At 51.7% G+C, this 20,328-nt stretch overlaps 1 protein-coding gene across 1 annotated transcript in view; it reads right to left on the bottom strand.

The window, feature by feature from the left end:
• LOC135037934 (unconventional myosin-VIIa-like) overlaps positions 1-20,328 on the bottom strand; it is a gene marked incomplete at both ends in the record, with an annotated part of 240,316 nt that overhangs the window by 65,612 nt on the left and 154,376 nt on the right. The window contains one exon of the mRNA XM_063954594.1: positions 15,792-15,908. Coding sequence (XP_063810664.1) covers positions 15,792-15,908 — 117 coding nt within the window. The remainder of the gene's footprint in view (positions 1-15,791; positions 15,909-20,328) is intronic.

Below are 20,328 nucleotides of genomic sequence, written 5' to 3'. Positions count from 1 at the left end.
CAGGTGGTACTGAGGGCAGCTCACATGAGCAGGTGGGTACTGAGGGCAGCTCACATGAGCAGGTGGTACTGAGGGCAGCTCACATGAGCAGGTGGTACTGAGGGCGGCTCACTTAAGCAGGTGGTACTGAGGGCGGCTCACATGAGCAGGTGGTACTGAGGGCGGCTCACATGAGCAGGTGGTACTGAGGGCGGCTCACATGAGCAGGTGGTACTGAGGGCGGATCACATGAGCAGGTGGTACTGAGGGCGGCTCACATGAGCAGGTGGTACTGAGGGCGACTCACATGAGCAGGTGGTACTGAGGGCGGCTCACATGAGGTACTGAGAGCGGCTCACATGAGCAGGTGTTACTGAGGGCGGCTCACATGAGCAGGTGGTACTGAGGGCAGCTCACGTGGTACTGAGGGCGGCTCACATGAGGTTCTGAGGGCGGCTCACATGAGCAGGTGGTACTGAGGGCGGCTCACATGTGGTACTGAGGGCGACTCACATGAGCAGGTTGTACTGAGGGCGGCTTACATGAGCAGGTGGTACTGAGGGCAGCTCACATGTGGTACTGAGGGCTGCTCACATGAGCAGGTGGTACTGAGGGCGGTTCACATGAGCAGGTGGTACTGAGGGCGGCTCACATGTGGTACTGAGGGCGGCTCACATGAGCAGGTGGTACTGAGGGCGGCTCACATGTGGTACTGAGGGCGGCTCACATGAGCAGGTGGTACTGAGGGCGGCTCACATGTGGTACTGAGGGCGGCTCACATGAGCAGGTGGTACTGAGGGCGGCTCACATGAGCAGGTGGTACTGAGGGCGGCTCACATGAGCAGGTGGTACTGAGGGCAGCTCACATGTGGTACTGAGGGCGGCTCACATGAGCAGGTGGTACTGAGGGCAGCTCACATGTGGTACTGAGGGCGGCTCACATGAGCAGGTGGTACTGAGGGCGGCTCACATGAGCAGGTGGTACTGAGGGCAGCTCACATGTGGTACCGAGGGCTGCTCACATGAGCAGGTGGTACTGAGGGCAGCTCACATGAGCAGGTGGTACTGAGGGCGGCTCACATGTGGTACTGAGGGCGGCTCACATGAGCAGGTGGTACTGAGGGCAGCTCACATGTGGTACTGAGGGCGGCTCACATGAGCAGGTGGTACTGAGGGCGGCTCACATGAGCAGGTGGTACTGAGGGCAGCTCACATGTGGTACTGAGGGCGGCTCACATGAGGTACTGAGGGCGGCTCACATGAGCAGGTGGTACTGAGGGCGGCTCACATGTGGTACTGAGGGCGGCTCACATGAGCAGGTTGTACTGAGGGCGGCTCACATGAGCAGGTGGTACTGAGGGCGGCTCACATGAGCAGGTGGTACTGAGGGCGGCTCACATGTGGTACTGAGGGCGGCTCACATGAGCAGGTGGTACTGAGGGCGGCTCACATGTGGTACTGAGGGCGGCTCACATGAGCAGGTGGTACTGAGGGCAGCTCACGTGGTACTGAGGGCGGCTCACATGAGCAGGTGGTACTGAGGGCGACTCACATAAGCAGGTGGTACTGAGGGCAGCTCACATGTGGTACTGAGGGCGGCTCACATGAGGTACTGAGGGCGGCTCACATGAGCAGGTTGTACTGAGGGCGGCTCACATGAGCAGGTGGTACTGAGGGCGGCTCACATGAGCAGGTGGTACTGAGGGCGGCTCACATGTGGTACTGAGGGCGGCTCACATGAGCAGGTGGTACTGAGGGCGGCTCACATGTGGTACTGAGGGCGGCTCACATGAGCAGGTGGTACTGAGGGCAGCTCACGTGGTACTGAGGGCGGCTCACATGAGCAGGTGGTACTGAGGGCGGCTCACATGAGCAGGTGGTACTGAGGGCAGCTCACATGTGGTACTGAGGGCGGCTCACATGAGGTACTGAGGGCGGCTCACATGAGCAGGTGGTACTGAGGGCGGCTCACATGTGGTACTGAGGGCGGCTCACATGAGCAGGTTGTACTGAGGGCGGCTCACATGAGCAGGTGGTACTGAGGGCAGCTCACATGTAGTACTGAGGGCTGCTCACATGAGCAGGTGGTACTGAGGGCAGCTCACATGTGGTACTGAGGGCGGCTCACATGAGGTACTGAGGGCGGCTCACATGAGCAGGTGGTACTGAGGGCGGCTCACATGTGGTACTGAGGGCGGCTCACATGTGGTACTGAGGGCGGCTCACATGAGCAGGTTGTACTGAGGGCGGCTCACATGAGCAGGTGGTACTGAGGGCAGCTCACATGTGGTACTGAGGGCTGCTCACATGAGCAGGTTGTACTGAGGGCGGCTCACATGAGCAGGTGGTACTGAGGGCGGCTCACATGAGCAGGTGGTACTGAGGGCGGCTCACATGTGGTACTGAGGGCGGCTCACATGAGCAGGTGGTACTGAGGGCGGCTCACATGTGGTACTGAGGGCGGCTCACATGAGCAGGTGGTACTGAGGGCGGCTCACATGTGGTACTGAGGGCGGCTCACATGAGCAGGTGGTACTGAGGGCAGCTCACATGTGGTACTGAGGGCGGCTCACACACGTTTATGGGGTGGCCATTCAGGAAAAGAGAAAACACACCAATGTATTCAGTTAAGGTTCTCCTGGCCGGGCATTCGTGCTGCAGTAACAAAGTATTGCCAGGAATGCCCAGTATGCCAAAAGACAACACCTCAGGCAGAATTCAGAGCACCCCTGGTTCCCCTACCTATCATGTCCATACGTTTTGAGAGAACTGGTATGGACCTGGTCGGTCCGGTGGAAAAATCTGCTTGTGGGCATCAGTATATCTTAGTGATGGTTGATTACGCCACTAGATACCCTGAGGCAATACCGCTGCAGAAGTCTAGTACTATTGCCCAGGAGCTGGTAATGTTACTTACATGATTGGGAATTCCAAAAGAGGTTCTGACGGACCAAGGTACTCCTGTTATATCTAAAGGGACCCATACATAGAACGATACTGCCTGATTTCATCCGATTCCGACCTTTCGGGCCGATAAAGCTGATGAAAAGTGGCAAATCGGATGTGTTTTACAGCCGATCCGAGTTCCTGTGAGCATTGTATTGGAGCACCTAGGTCGTTCGTGCTGCACTCATGATATCTCGGATCCCACAGGCATGGCTGGGATAGCATACGATACATTGTATGCAAAAGGACTGGATGCGATGACCCGGATGCGATTCTGCGCCCGGGAAGCTACCGGGCGGTTTAAGGGAAATCTTATGTGACGTGAGGATCTGACATGTCGCTGTAGTGTATGGGGCCCTTACGTTTATGAGGGATCTGTGCCGCCTGTTGGGGGTTGATAGAATTAAGACCTCAGTGTATTACACAGACGGACTGGTAGAACGATTTAACCAGACCCTGAAGCAGATGATAAAGCAGGCGGTGTTCCAGGGGAAGCGAGATTGGGACCTGCTCTTACCCTACCTCATGTCCGCAGTACTGGAGATACCCCAGTCATCTACAGGGTGTAGCCCTTTTCTGCTCCTCTATGGTAACCAGCCTAGAGGGATTTTGAACAATATTAGGCTCGAGTCGGAAGCTGCTCCCAAACCTCCTTTAAGAGATCCGTTTGTGCCTCAGTTATATGGTCGACCTAGAGCAAACTGAGCCACTAGCGAAAGAGCATATGATCCAGACCCAACAACGTCAGAAACGTAATTACTGTGTCGCAGCGGGTAACGGCTCCGGGGGAGGTATAAGTCTTAGTTCCCACTCCTGAAAGTAACCTGTATGCCACTAGCAAGGTCCTTATGAGGTCATAGAGGCTGTATAGATTCAGTAGGATATACTGACAGCCAGAATATTGGCGGCGACGCAGCGTGTCACGCTTCAGTCCCCATGGCGACTGAAGGTTATCTCCCCTCGGTCTGTGGCGTGGACCTCCACCAGAGTGGGGATTACAACCGCCGGTACTTCACTGGGTGTCAGGATTCCGACGTAAGTCTTCTGACAGCCGGATCCCGATAGTCGGCAAACTCAATGCCTCCCGGCTGTGGGACCAGATAACTATAAAGTACACCAGGAGGGCAGAAGAAAAGAGGTCCACCTTTACCACGCTCATGTGCTGGAAGCCCTGTATACTGCGTCTGTAGAAGGTTTAGTGCACACCTTTTATCCAGTAATAAACCCTGTAAGCGATCAGTGGTCACATCTTTGTGGTACTTACACAATGGCTCCATCTTTCATGCAGTAGCGCTAACATTCTGATGTCATTACTCCTTCCTTTGAGCAACATGGCCTTTGCCAGAACGAAAGTCTCAGCTTAGAACATTTCTCGGACTGGCGGGCTATTATAGCAGGCTTAAACATGAGCGGCTCCACTGACTGTTTATAGGAGCAGGCACCAGACATAATAGCCAGGTCCCGGGTAGTGGGAGCTGCATGGCAGGTCTGAAGACGAGTCTTATGTACAGAGCGGCGCTGCATGCTCCAGACTTTCAGAAAGAGTTTATATTGCAGACTGATGGGACAGGGCTGGGCGCTGTCCTTTCCCAGGAGGTAAATGCGGGAAAAACATTTTTTGTACTTAACCCGGAAGGTATTTCCCAGGGAGCGCAAGTACTCACCTGGCAAACAAGAGTGCTGGACCATTAAGTGGGCAGTGGAGTCCTAAAGTAGTATTTAATGGGTAGTGAATTCCGGCTAGTTCCAGAACATGCACCTCTAGCATTCAGACTCGAGTGCAACACCTGCCCTGGGAAATTCCACCGCAATGCAGACGCCCTCTCAAGGAAATTGATGAACCCCGATCCTACAGACAACCATGTGGTGGAGCTAGGGGAGGGTGAAGATGAGGAGCTCTGGAAAGGGATAAGGAAGAGGTACTGTCCTGGTAGGCTGGAAAGAACTGGAGTAGGTGAATCAGGGTGTTCGGCTAAGGAACCAGTTGCTTCACCAGGTTGGTTGAAGCTAAAGGGGAAGGAGTGTGACAAAGACAACAAAAAGGGTGCTTAAATGGTTTCAGAGAAAAGAAGCACTGCTCCTGATGGTGGACAAGCTGCCCAAGTGATAGGCCAGGTAGTGACTATAGTTACGGGTACGGGACCTTAGGGTCCACTGGAGAACTTGTGTTTGTGTATTTTGAAGAATCTGTGAACCCTGTGTTGCTGTACCCGGCCTGTGAATCCTGCAGATGGAACGGCCTGTGTTGGAAAATAAACCTATCATGGATTTTACTCCAGTCTATGTGATCCCTGACACAAAACACACACACACACGGGTGTATCTAGGGGTCTGAGCGCCCCAGGCAAAGTAAGGAACTGGTGCCCCCCCCACATCCTCCACCCAGGGACACAGAGCGGGGAGTTACAGATAGGCTGCGGTCAGGGACACTGAGAGGGAACTATGGGGAGGGTACGGGCAGGGACACTAAGAGGGAACTATGGGGAGGGTGCGGGCAGGGACACAGAGGGAACTACGGGGAGGGTGCGGGCAGGGACACTGAGAGGAACTACGGGGAGGGTGCGGGCAGGGACACTGAGAGGGAACTATGGGGAGGGTGCGGGCAGGGACACTGAGAGGGAACTATGGGGAGGGTACGGGCAGGGACACTGAGAGGTAACTATGGGGAGGGTGCGGGCAGGGACACTGAGAGGGAACTACGGGGAGGGTGCGGGCAGGGACACTGAGAGGGAACTATGGGGAGGGTACGGGCAGGGACACTGAGAGGTAACTATGGGGAGGGTGCGGGCAGGGACACTGAGAGGGAACTACGGGGAGGGTGCGGGCAGGGACACGGAGAGGGAATTACGGGCAGGGGACACTGAGAGGGAACTATGGGGAGGGTGCGGGCAGGGACACTGAGAGGGAATTACGGGGAGGGTGCGGGCAGGACACGGAGAGGAAATTACAGGAGTGTATGGGCAGGGTCACTGAGGGGGCAGTTACAGGGATGGTGCGGTCAGGAACACTGAGGAGGAATTTTCAAGAAGGATGTGGACAGGGACACTGAGGGGATATATGCACACATACATACAGTTAATAAGACCCTCTCTAGGTGTGATGGCACTACATGTCCCAGCAAATCCAATTGACAAGGTGTGCTGGTACTTGTAGTCTCAACACAGCTGGACAGGCAGTCACTGGTCTAGACACCTCTCCATACAGAGCTCTTTGTAAACCTGTGATCCAGACTGCCAGGATCAGTGTTGGACTGGGGTATGAAGGGCCCACCGGGAGAATGCAGTTATAGGGGCCCTTATTTAGGGGTGTGACCAGCCTCCAAAGAGGCTTGAAATGTACAATAGTCTAGTGCAGTGTAATGCAACATATCTACCATGTATAATACAAGTGCACAGTCTGGAGCCTGACCCCTAGAGGAAGGAGTGGGCCCTCAGGCAGTGGGGCCTACCGGTGGTTTCCCTGGTACCCCGGTGGGCCAGTCTCTGGCCAGGATAGACCATGCAGTGCAGCTACGGTATCGCAGAAAATGTACAGGTCTGCTCATGCTGCACTGCTGACTGGTGCTGATTGTAGTGGTTGGTGTTTGGTGACAGACCGTGTGGGACCAGTGAGAAGGGGAGCGGATGAGGAAGAGGAGGTGCCTCGCCCCTCCCATACCTGGAAGTGCCCCGCTCCCCGGTTATATTCACCATCATTGTGACCGTAGTCACAGAGTGTCAGAGTGCAATACGCTTCTGAGAGTCCGGCAGTGGATGAGCACCGCTAAGGGGTGTACTCAGTGAGAACTACTATGTCATTCTACCCTCTGGTGCGGGTGGCACTGCCGGGCAGCGCCCCCCTATGGCCGGCGCCCCTGGCAAGTGCCATCCTGGCTAATAGGAAGATACACCCCTGCACACATATACTGTATATATAAAGCTGTATCTATAATTTACTTTTAATTATATTAAGTACACTTTAACTCCATTCCCCTTATATGTATTCCCCTTCTGCATACAGACCGCTGCATTCTTATCTCCCATTGGTCAGCGCCGCGCTGTAGCTCATTATCTGTCAGCCGCGGCGTTTTCTTCTTTACCTCAGTAATGGATGTATTGCGGGTTCTGGAGTACAGACGTGACTTTGGCGAGTATGGAGCGATCTGTTTCTCAGCCACACACGGTCACAGAGAGCGCCGTGCGGGCTGGTGTGTTGTCCTGGTGGAGGATTGTCACGATCCGGGTATCTGGACGCCATTACCTGCCTTTCAGATGTCTCCTGAGGCTCGCTCAGCGTTCCAAGGCCGGATCTCATCTGTGTCCACATACTGCACATCCCTCCTGTCACGCTGAGATGCTGTCACAGCGGCGCCATGTTTGAATCCTGCATGGCGTCTCCTGTTCTCCGCGGCCTCCGCCCCTGTGTTAAAGGTGCAGGTTGTCAGTGTGGTGTAACATGCCTGCCGCAGCCTCCGTTGTCATCCACGAGTCTCAGCATACATTTGTCAGTCTGGCGTCTCCTGTCCTCTGTGGCCCGGCGCCGCCATTACAGTTATGTTTCTCACATGGTTTCCCAAGCCAGTTTTCCCTCCAAGTTCTAACGTGGGCGCAGCCATGTTGGATCTAATCACATGCTTCAGTTCCTCCAATCCATTGCCTCTGGAAATCTGCATAATTGCCCAGCCAATGCCTGCATTGCTGCAGGTATAAGTATCCTGTGCCTGGGCCAGGAAATGGTCAGTGCTTTGTTTGTCATACCTTGTTCCAGTCTCTCTCCTGTGGTTGTGTTTCCAGGTTCCAGCTCCTGTCTCCAGCATCCACTAAAGAGACCCGCACCTGCCTACCATCCTGCGGTGCAGCCTGACTCTGCAGTCCTCCGTGGCTGATCCAGTTTCCAGCTATTTCATCTGCTTCCAGCAGTATCCACTACCACCGGTAATCATCCTTCAATTCCTCTGTTTCCACGCTCCCTAGCATCTTACTATATTCACTCCGTGTTTCATCACCTGGCTGGTTCCACCCAGCATTCATTCAGTGACTTTATCATCTGGCTGATTCCATTCCGCATCCACTCCGTGTCTTACCACCTGGCTGGTTCCATCCAGCATTCATTCAGTGACTTTATCATCTGGCTGATTCCATTCCGCATCCACTCCGTGTTTCATCACCTGGCTGGTTCCACCCAGCATTCATTCAGTGACTTTATCATCTGGCTGATTCCATTCCGCATCCACTCCGTGTCTTACCACCTGGCTGGTTCCATCCAGCAATTACAACAGCTGATTCAAGTTACTAACTTCATCTGTTCCATCTACTGGCATGTTCCTTGGATATCTTCACTGCTACAGCCAGGCCTGGTAAGGTTATTCCATCTAAGGACTGTAACAGCTGTTCTTACCTACCAGTGTCCTGTGTAACCATTTCATGGTCAGAGTGCTCCAGGAATCGTATTATTTATCATTGCCATTATTTACCTTGAATGCTGTTTGTTTACACGGAGTCTGTTAATATTCTTTTATTTTGACTTTTACCTGGTTGTCATGGTCACACCTTCGGGTTTCCTTTTAACACTTACATGTCCAGGGGTCTGATTAAACCTCCCCGGTTTAAGTTCCTCTCAGCCCCTACAACTGAGGCTTTCTCCTGTCAGCCAAAACCCTCAGTTGTGACAAGGATGAAACCACTGGAGCACAGGTATGAGCAGCATAAAACAATATATTACAAGTGCGTCCTTCAGGACGCTAGTTACTGCCTGACATACGGAATATGAACGGTATGAGGAGCCCTAGCTGCATATCCAAATATTCCGAAATACGGATTATTCCAAAATACGGAATTTTTGAGTGAGATAGTGAAACCTTTGTTTCTGATGGCTCAATGTACACAAAGTTATAAAAAATATTGTCTAAAATTACCTACAGGCTGTGTATAAGGTGTATATGATGTGTTATAAGGTGTATATGATGTGTATGAAGTGTATATGATGTGTATAAGGTGTATATGATGTGTATGAGGTGTATATGATGTGTATGAGGTGTATATGATGTGTATGAGGTGTATATGATGTGTATGAGGTGTATATGTTGTGTATAAGGTGTATATGATGTGTATGAGGTGTATATGATGTGTATGAGGTGTCGATGATGTGTATAAGGTGTATATGATGTGTGAGGAGGTGTATATGATGTGTGTATGAGGTGTATATGATGTGTATAAGGTGTATGAGGTGTATATGATGTGTATGAGGTGTATATGATGTGTATGAGGTGTATAAGGTGTATATGATGTGTATAAGGTGTATATGTGGTGTATATGATGTGTATATAAGACATAAATGCATTCTGTGCTTATATTTAGGTCCCATCACCATGATATGTCATTATGGTATGCAATTATTCTAAAATACAGAAAAATCCGATATCCAAAATACCTCTGGTCCCAAGCATTTTGGATAAGGGAGACTCAACCTGTAATACGATAGGTTACGCTGTGCTGGCTGCACTACCTACCTGCATTTCACATGAGACAGAAACAGCAATGGAGACGGTTGTAGACAAAAGGGAGAAGAGAGATGATGATGATGATTAGAGTGGAAGCAGTGGTCGAGGTTTATGTTTATTCAGAATGTGGGGGGGGGAGCAGGCAGTGGGGGGCGGGAGCAGGCAGTGGGGGGGACGGAGCAGGCAGTGGGGGACGGGAGCAGGCAGTGGGGGGTGGGAGCAGGCAGAGGGGGGGGGGAGCAGGCAGAGGGGGGGAGTGGGCAGTGGGGGGGGGGGGCAGTGGGGGGGGGAGCAGGCAGGGGGGGGGGCAGGCAGTGGGGGGGGAGAGCAGGCAGTGGAGGAGGAGCAGGCAGTGGGGGGAGGAGGAGGAGGAGCAGGCAGTGGGGGGGGAGCAGGCAGTGGGGGGAGAGCAGACAGTGGGGGAGGGAGCAGGCAGTGGGTGCAGGAGCAGGAAGAATGGATAGGATCCAGGGAGCAGGTAGACAGGGGTGAGGGTAGAATGAGGAAATGGACTTTGTCTCCTGTGGTGGGGCAGAAGGAGCACAAGGACAGGCGGCAGAGGAGGATGGTGTGGTAAAGGTGGCAGAAGTGTGACAGGAGGAGGAGGTCTCATAGTGACCCTGATTTTGGAAGTGAAATAGGAGGCAGTCAGCGGCAGTAAGGGAGGATGGGTGGAGGGGGTGAAGGAGCGTGCTGAATGTGGTAACGAGGCGGCAGGGATTGGAAACTGGAAGAGATGAGAGACATGAAGAAAGATTTCTTGGCCAGGGAGAGAGGGCTGAGCAATAGGAGGAGAGGATGAACATGAACATGAAGTGGGGAAGTCACCAAAGAGCAGGAGTACCCCAAGTGGCGTTCAGCAGTACGTGTGAATTTTTGAAGGAAAACAGTAAATCTGGTGTTCCAAAACTGCAGGCTGGAGCGGTGAGGTGGGACAGGAGAAGACTTGGGGGCAGAGGGGAGGGTGAGACTGTAGTAGAAGGCTGCCTGGATGGGGGCAGGCAAGGGTGGACAGAGGAGAGATGAGAGTATCCAGCCAAAAGAAGAGTGTAGCGGGGTCAACAGCATGGAGATGGCATCTGGTTATGGTAGATGTGGGTGTGGGGAGAGGTGCAGGAGATGAGGACATGGTGGAAAAGGAGAGTTGGAGAAGACAGAGAGCACATAAATGGACATGAGATAGACACATAGACAGACAGACAGACAGATAATGTGGGATGTATGTATACTGATTGCACGTTCTCTGATACAACATAAGTTATTGTGCAGATTTGTATTATTGTCATGTTGTTCCATGCATAGTGACGCCGGTGTACACAGGATCTGCCATGGAACACAGAGAACCCTCTGTACCTGGCCTTAGCTACAGTGCAGGATAACGGCATTTCCTCTGCTCCGCAGACCAGTAACTACAGGTTATCTGTTAGAGGTGACGGAACCAATACAGGTATAAGGGAATCATCCATCACTGTAATCCTAAAGTAACACGTGCTGCGCGCTGCGCCCCATACTATCCCTGTGACGCTACCAGTGTGCTGCAACATCTACACAGCCAGGAGGGACATTAATCTACCGCCCCTTACCCCAACCACATCCCGCCGCAATCATCCCTCACACACAGTATACTGGACGCTTACACCGCGCAGTCATCACACCTCTCTATGGGGGATACGTTGCGCAGTCATCAGACCTCTCTATGGGGATACGCCGCGCAGTCATCAGACCTCTGTATGGAGGATACGCCGCGCAGTCATCAGACCTCTCTATGGAGGATACGCCGCGCAGTCATCAGACCTCTATATGGAGGATACGCTGCGCAGTCATCAGACCTCTGTATGGAGGATACGCTGCGCAGTCATCAGACCTGTCTATGGGGGATACGCTGCGCAGTCATCAGATCTGTCTATGGAGGATACGCCGTGCAGTCATCAGACCTCTCTATGGAGGATACGCTGCGCAGTCATCAGACCTGTCTATGGGGGATACGCTGCGCAGTCATCAGACATCTCTATGGAGGATACGCCGCGCAGTCATCAGACCTGTCTATGGGGGATACGCTGCGCAGTCATCAGACATCTCTATGGAGGATACGCTGCGCAGTCATCAGACCTGTCTATGGGGGATACGCCGCGCAGTCATCAGACATCTCTATGGAGGATACGCCGCGCAGTCATCAGACCTGTCTATGGGGGATACGCCGCGCAGTCATCAGACCTCTCTATGGAGGATACGCCGCGCAGTCATCAGACCTGTCTATGGAGGATACGCTGCGCAGTCATCAGACCTCTCTATGGAGAATACGTCGCGCAGTCATCAGACCTCTCTATGGGGTATACGCTGCGCAGTCATCAGACCTGTCTATGGGGGATACGCCGCGCAGTCATCAGACCTGTCTATGGAGAATACGTCGCGCAGTCATCAGACCTGTCTATGGAGGATACGCTGCGCAGTCATCAGACCTGTCTATGGGGGATACGCCGCGCAGTCATCAGACCTCTCTATGGAGGATACGCCGCGCAGTCATCAGACCTCTCTATGGAGGATACGCTGCGCAGTCATCAGACCTGTCTATGGGGGATACGCCGCGCAGTCATCAGACCTCTCTATGGAGGATACGCTGCGCAGTCATCAGACCTCTCTATGGAGGATACGCCGCGCAGTCATCAGACCTCTCTATGGAGGATACGCCGCGCAGTCATCAGACCTGTCTATGGGGGATACGCCGCGCAGTCATCAGACCTCTCTATGGAGGATACGCTGCGCAGTCATCAGACCTCTCTATGGAGGATACGCTGCGCAGTCATCAGACCTCTGTATGGAGAATACGCTGCGCAGTCATCAGACCTCTCTATGGGGGATACGCTGCGCAGTCATCAGACCTCTCTATGGAGGATACGCTGCGCAGTCATCAGACCTCTCTATGGAGGATACGCTGCGCAGTCATCAGACCTCTCTATGGGGGATACGCCGCGCAGTCATCAGACCTGTCTATGGAGGATACGCTGCGCAGTCATCAGATCTCTCTATGGAGGATACGCTGCGCAGTCATCAGACCTCTGTATGGAGGATACGCCGCGCAGTCATCAGACCTGTCTATGGGGGATACGCTGCGCAGTCATCAGACCTCTCTATGGGGGATACGCAGCGCAGTCATCAGACCTCTCTATGGGGGATACGCCGCGCAGTCATCAGACCTGTCTATGGAGGATACGCAGCGCAGTCATCAGACCTGTCTATGGAGGATACGCTGCGCAGTCATCAGACCTCTGTATGGAGGATACGCCGCGCAGTCATCAGACCTGTCTATGGGGGATACGCGGCGCAGTCATCAGACCTCTCTATGGGGGATACGCAGCGCAGTCATCAGACCTCTCTATGGGGGATACGTCGCGCAGTCATCAGACCTCTCTATGGAGGATACGCAGCGCAGTCATCAGACCTCTCTATGGAGGATACGCAGCGCAGTCATCAGACCTCTCTATGGAGGATACGCCGCGCAGTCATCAGACCTCTCTATGGAGGATACGCCGCGCAGTCATCAGACCTGTCTATGGAGGATACGCAGCGCAGTCATCAGACCTGTCTATGGAGGATACACTGCGCAGTCATCAGACCTCTCTATGGGGGATACGTCGCGCAGTCATCAGACCTCTCTATGGAGGATACGCCGCGCAGTCATCAGACCTCTCTATGGAGGATACGCCGCGCAGTCATCAGACCTCTCTATGGAGGATACGCAGCGCAGTCATCAGACCTGTCTATGGAGGATACGCTGCGCAGTCATCAGACCTGTCTATGGGGGATACGTCGCGCAGTCATCAGACCTCTCTATGGAGGATACGCCGCGCAGTCATCAGACCTCTCTATGGAGGATACGCCGCGCAGTCATCAGACCTGTCTATGGAGGATACGCAGCGCAGTCATCAGACCTGTCTATGGAGGATACACTGCGCAGTCATCAGACCTCTCTATGGGGGATACGTCGCGCAGTCATCAGACCTCTCTATGGAGGATACGCCGCGCAGTCATCAGACCTCTCTATGGAGGATACGCCGCGCAGTCATCAGACCTGTCTATGGAGGATACGCAGCGCAGTCATCAGACCTGTCTATGGAGGATACACTGCGCAGTCATCAGACCTCTCTATGGGGGATACGTCGCGCAGTCATCAGACCTCTCTATGGAGGATACGCCGCGCAGTCATCAGACCTCTCTATGGAGGATACGCCGCGCAGTCATCAGACCTGTCTATGGAGGATACGCAGCGCAGTCATCAGACCTGTCTATGGAGGATACGCAGCGCAGTCATCAGACCTGTCTATGGAGGATACGCTGCGCAGTCATCAGACCTCTCTATGGAGGATACGCAGCGCAGTCATCAGACCTCTCTATGGAGGATACGCTGCGCAGTCATCAGACCTCTCTATGGAGGATACGCAGCGCAGTCATCAGACCTGTCTATGGAGGATACGCCGCGCAGTCATCAGACCTCTGTATGGAGGATACGCCGCGCAGTCATCAGACCTCTCTATGGAGGATACGCCGCGCAGTCATCAGACCTCTGTATGGAGGATACGCCGCGCAGTCATCAGACCTGTCTATGGAGGATACACTGCGCAGTCATCAGACCTCTCTATGGGGGATACGTCGCGCAGTCATCAGACCTCTCTATGGAGGATACGCCGCGCAGTCATCAGACCTCTCTATGGAGGATACGCTGCGCAGTCATCAGACCTGTCTATGGAGGATACGCCGCGCAGTCATCAGACCTGTCTATGGAGGATACGCTGCGCAGTCATCAGACCTCTCTATGGAGGATACGCAGCGCAGTCATCAGACCTCTCTATGGAGGATACGCTGCGCAGTCATCAGACCTCTCTATGGAGGATACGCAGCGCAGTCATCAGACCTGTCTATGGAGGATACGCCGCGCAGTCATCAGACCTCTGTATGGAGGATACGCCGCGCAGTCATCAGACCTCTCTATGGAGGATACGCCGCGCAGTCATCAGACCTCTGTATGGAGGATACGCCGCGCAGTCATCAGACCTGTCTATGGAGGATACACTGCGCAGTCATCAGACCTCTCTATGGGGGATACGTCGCGCAGTCATCAGACCTCTCTATGGAGGATACGCCGCGCAGTCATCAGACCTCTCTATGGAGGATACGCTGCGCAGTCATCAGACCTGTCTATGGAGGATACGCCGCGCAGTCATCAGACCTGTCTATGGAGGATACGCTGCGCAGTCATCAGACCTCTCTATGGAGGATACGCAGCGCAGTCATCAGACCTGTCTATGGAGGATACGCTGCGCAGTCATCAGACCTGTCTATGGAGGATACGCCGCGCAGTCATCAGACCTGTCTATGGAGGATACGCCGCGCAGTCATCAGACCTGTCTATGGAGGATACGCTGCGCAGTCATCAGACCTGTCTATGGGGGATACGCCGCGCAGTCATCAGACCGCTCTATGGAGGATACGCCGCGCAGTCATCAGACCTCTCTATGGAGGATACGCAGCGCAGTCATCAGACCTCTGTATGGAGGATACGCTGCGCAGTCATCAGACCTGTCTATGGAGAATACGCTGCGCAGTCATCAGACCTGTCTATGGAGGATACGCTGCACAGTCATCAGACCTCTCTATGGAGGATACGCTGCGCAGTCATCAGACCTCTCTATGGAGGATACGCTGCGCAGTCATCAGACCTCTCTATGGAGGATACGCTGCGCAGTCATCAGACCTCTCTATGGAGGATACGCTGCGCAGTCATCAGACATCTCTATGGAGGATACGCTGCGCAGTCATCAGACCTCTCTATGGGGGATACGCTGCGCAGTCATCAGACCTGTCTATGGAGGATACGCCGCGCAGTCATCAGACCTCTCTATGGAGGATACGCCGCGCAGTCATCAGACATCTCTATGGAGGATACGCTGCGCAGTCATCAGACCTCTGTATGGAGGATACGCAGCGCAGTCATCAGACCTGTCTATGGAGAATACGTCGCGCAGTCATCAGACCTCTATGGGGTATACGCAGCGCAGTCATCAGACCTGTCTATGGAGAATACGCCGCGCAGTCATCAGACCTGTCTATGGAGAATACGTCGCGCAGTCATCAGACCTCTCTATGGAGGATACGCAGCGCAGTCATCAGACCTCTCTATGGAGGATACGCTGCGCAGTCATCAGACCTCTCTATGGAGGATACGCCGCGCAGTCATCAGACCTCTGTATGGAGGATACGCCGCGCAGTCATCAGACCTGTCTATGGAGGATACGCTGCGCAGTCATCAGACCTCTCTATGGAGGATACGCCGCGCAGTCATCAGACCTCTCTATGGGGGGGATACAGTCCCCGATACGCCATGGCGACTCACCTATCTCCTGCAGTTCTCGTCCGCTCACCACGTTGTCAGCGAGAAGCTCGTTCACTTTGGTAACAATCCATCCGAACATACGCGAGTAAACGACGCGGGCGATGGAGTCTCTGGCGTCTGAAGGAAGATGTAGAAGTTCGTTATATGAAGGGCACAGACAATAGATATAAACGCCAGATAGGTTGTATTATAGATAATCACCGGACACTCTGCAACACAACAATGTACAAGGAGAAAGTATTCATATCCGGTCGGTAACATTTCCTGGTAGTAGATTATGTATCGCCTGCGCTGACAATCCCGGTTATGTAGTCGCCAGATGTAAAGTAATTTGTTTTCGGGCAAAACCAACTTTAAACTAATTGTACCTTTAAATCTAGCCGCTATATTGCCAAAACCTGCAGCAAAATGCAGGTTATTCCGGGTTGGGTACAAAATCCCAGTAGTTGCCATTCCCACAGAATACCAACAGTGGGATCCTAGTGGTCAGAATCCAAAAGTATGGCGGTATTTCTACCCTAACCCACCCCTCCCGCAGTGTAACCCTAACCCCCCCCCCCCCCACCCCCGACAGCCTATCCCTAACTCCCCCTCGCAGCCGTATGCTGGGTACACACTATAAAATTATCTGTCCAGTCTTTCTGGTTGGAACAATATCTGTTATAAAGGGGAAGGGGGAAAAGGGAAATTGGTTGCACAGGAAGAAGGAGTACCCCTAATTTATATCTCACACCAATTGTTCATAAACTTCTGGGGGTGCTACCACCGATCATGTCATGATACAAGGTAGGAGAAAGAAGAAAGAAAAGGATCTGTTTCTGGTGCACAAAGATTTAAAATATAACTTTTAATTAATTTCTTTCAAAATTGATGACACGTTATACTGTTACACGTTACTAAGTAACTAGTATGAGAAATATTAAACACACAAATAACAAATATGTGAGAATGTGACAACACCGAGTTACAGACGAAAGGGAAAATAAACATAAATGTATTAAAAAAATGAGCGTCTGTTTTGTGTCGTCCTGTTTAGTCTTAATGTAAATCAATATTGCTGTGTATTTGTTATGTAGCGACACAATTGTATTACAGCTGCCACTTTAGTGCTTCTATTATATAACCTTTATATTATTATATAACCTGGCATGTTCCCAGATTCCGTGATGTTTGGATACAATTATGTGTCTCAGTCTCCAATAAGGGTTCACTACGGCTGGCCGGCGGTCGGGCTCCCGGCGACCAGCATCCCGGCGCCGGGAGCCCGACCGCCGGCTTACCGACAGTGTGGCGAGGGCAAATGAGCCCCTTGCGGGCTCGCTGCGCTCGCCACGCTACGGGCACGGTGGCGCGCTACGCGCGCCACACTATTTTATTCTCCCTCTATGGGGGTCGTGGACCCCCACGAGGGAAAATAAGTGTCGGTATGCCGGCTGTCGGGCTCCCGGCGCCGGTATACTGAGCGCCGGGAGTCCGACCGCCGGCAAACAGAAGACCACCCTCCAATAATTTAACAGTATAATCCTGTATGTCTCACAATATGCTGTAACTGGCTCAATTAGCAGATATTATAAAGACAGCTTTATATCTTGTGTCTGACTCGATGCCTTCCATATTCAGTATCAGTATAATATCTATATAATTCCCCTCTCACTCATAGTGTCAGGTGTATGAATGTATTATCACTAGTATATCATGTGTAGTATGGTACTGTGATGTTTCTTTGAGCACAATGTCCGATATTTAACCTCTCACCTATAGTGTCAGGTGTCTAGATTGTATTATAGGATCCTAGAATGCCTTCTGTATAATATATCGCTCACATATAGTATCAGATATGTTGGTACGCTGTTAACCACATATAATATATGGCATAATATTTAAGTACCCCTAATATCCAGCATTAGGTATGTTATTATTCACCTCTCACCTATAGCGTCAGGTGTCTGGCCTGGTCACATATGCTATTAATGGACATCCATGTAATTGTATTTCCAGCAGGTGGAATTATGTGCTCACGAGCATCAGTGTCATATGTTGGGCTCTCATTTATCAGGGTCAAGCCCCGTTATAGTCTCTTATTAATGACACATTATTATTGCTGTCCTCACTATACTGTGTAATTAATGAAGGAGTAAAATAGGAATCTTAGTATTATTATTATTATTATCCTTTATTTATATGGCACCACAAGGGTTCCGCAGCGCCCAATTACAGAATACATAAATAATCAAACAGGAAAACAGCAACTTACAGCTGATGACAATATAGGACAAGTACAGGGTATATAGACATAGTTACATCAGCAGATGACACTGGAATAAGTATCAGGTGGCAGAATATTGCTGGATTTGGTGCAGTTGAGGATTATTAAAGTAAGAAAAGGATAAGCAGATGAGGGAAGAGGGCCCTGCTCGTGAGAGCTTACATTCTAAGGGGAGGGGTAGATAGACAGGGGTGACACAGAGCGTGGGACAGAGGGTTAGGATGAGATTTGGCTGTATAGTATATTATATATATATATAATATAGTATATTTGATACCTAATTTATTCATACACACTGTGAGGTAATATAATAATATGTTATTAGCCCTTAGAAGTCTGAGACATACAGGATACGGATAGATTTCATTTCCATATGCTATCATATGCTGTTTATTAGACACGGCATGTTCGTTATTAATATACCCTCTGTAAGATAATTAGGCAGTCGGTCGTGTATCTTAACAGAATTATATCTCTGGCCTCTACAGCCAGATACTGGGAACCTTTATATGTATGAACTATCTGTGTCCAGACTGGCATGGACAGTAACACGGACACACTGGCATCGATAGTGCCCTGTTCGAAATATAAGTATCCCGCTCTGCGGCCGAACAGAGAGAAACATAAGCTACCCGTGATCAGACTGGTGCGGACATTGGCACGGGCGCACTAGTTGTCCCATAATCAAAATCTAATAAAGCCGCTCTGCGTCCGAACAGTAAGAGGCGTTAGTGTGTGCGGATTGCCTGTATCAGACCGATGTAAGCATTATGTCCTGAGTGCTGCATAGGATTGGTATCACATAGCTTATACAGAGTATCTGTGGTTTGATAAATATCTACTGATCCCTCTGAGCCACACTGTGACCAGACGGCTTTACACTGAACTATCCGTTCTTTGCATGCACACATTGCCTGTAATCAAACTAGTATCAATATTAGCACAGGGGGGCACAGTATAGGAACTTGTGGGGGAGGCTTGTTGGGACTTGTAGTTCTTCTACAAAAAACAATATTCTTTAATTTTACGCAATGGCCATCAGCCTCCCATTCACCGCCCACCGATGTGGGGGACAGCCTCGGGCTTCACCCCTGGTCCTTGGGTGACTGGAGGAGGGGGGGGGGGGGGGGGACACCTCTTGATTTAAAGGGGTCCCCACTCCTCCAGGGTACCCCGGCCAGGGGTGACTAGTTGGGGATTTAATGCCACGACCGCAGGGACCAATATAAAAGTGCCCCCCGGCTGTGCCATTATCTTCTCGGCTAGTGGAGCCCGGTGCTGGTTGTGAAGATACGGGGTTCTTCTAATCACTCAGACACAGGCCGATGAAACCAAAGTGATGGTTTATTTCTCGCCACACACAGTGGATAATTCACAGGAAACAGAGGTAAATATAGACCAGAAATAGTATACAGGTAGCAGTCCAGATAGTAAGTCCCAGTAGAGGATTTAGGTCCACAGCAATTCCGTGCAGAAGTTCCAGATAAACAAGTCCACACAGCAGAACTATCACTGAGTCCACACAGCAGTGATAGCAGATTAGTCCATGCAGTAGTAAATACGTATAAGTCCACACAGCACTGGTGATGCGTTCCACAAGGTACACTGGCAGAGAATCACCCCTTAGCCAGAGTCCTGCAACTAACATCAGGAGTGACCTGCGCAACCTCTTTTATAACCTCCCAAATTCCCATCATGCAGCGCTCACCTGGGGAGGAGACGCAGGTTCCTGATTGGTGGGATCCCACCTCAGGTATTTCCCTACTCCCTCCCACAGCTGGCCTCCTGCTGACCACATTCTGGGTCAGGCTCCGTGATGTCTGTCAGAGACCAGGATGGAACAGGACAGTAAACAGAAGGAACAATGACAGGGAAATTGGGTTTAGTCCTGATTGTCCCCTGTGGAGGAGAAGCTTCAAAGAGACATTACCTGGTCCTCAAATGTATTTCCTGTGTGACCATATAAGGATCACAGGATGGACTCAATAGGCCTAGCAATGATAACCTGTAATAACCTCATACCAGACTGGTATCCTCCTACAATAACATAACATGGCAGCACTAGGTGCCAGGTCACAGTACACCTGTATTACCTGAGTAACACCTCATACACAGACTGGCATCCTCCTACAATAACATAACATGACAGCACTAGGTGCCAGGTCACAGCACACCTGTATTTACCTGGATAAGATTATAGTACAGAATATATAGGCTAATGGATGAACACACACATGGGGTAATAGGGACACAAGCCAGAGAGACATGGGA

The sequence above is a fragment of the Pseudophryne corroboree genome, unplaced genomic scaffold, assembly GCF_028390025.1.
Source record: "Pseudophryne corroboree isolate aPseCor3 unplaced genomic scaffold, aPseCor3.hap2 scaffold_687, whole genome shotgun sequence".
Taxonomy (NCBI): domain Eukaryota; kingdom Metazoa; phylum Chordata; class Amphibia; order Anura; family Myobatrachidae; genus Pseudophryne; species Pseudophryne corroboree.
This window is presented reverse-complemented; position numbering and strand designations above follow the sequence as displayed.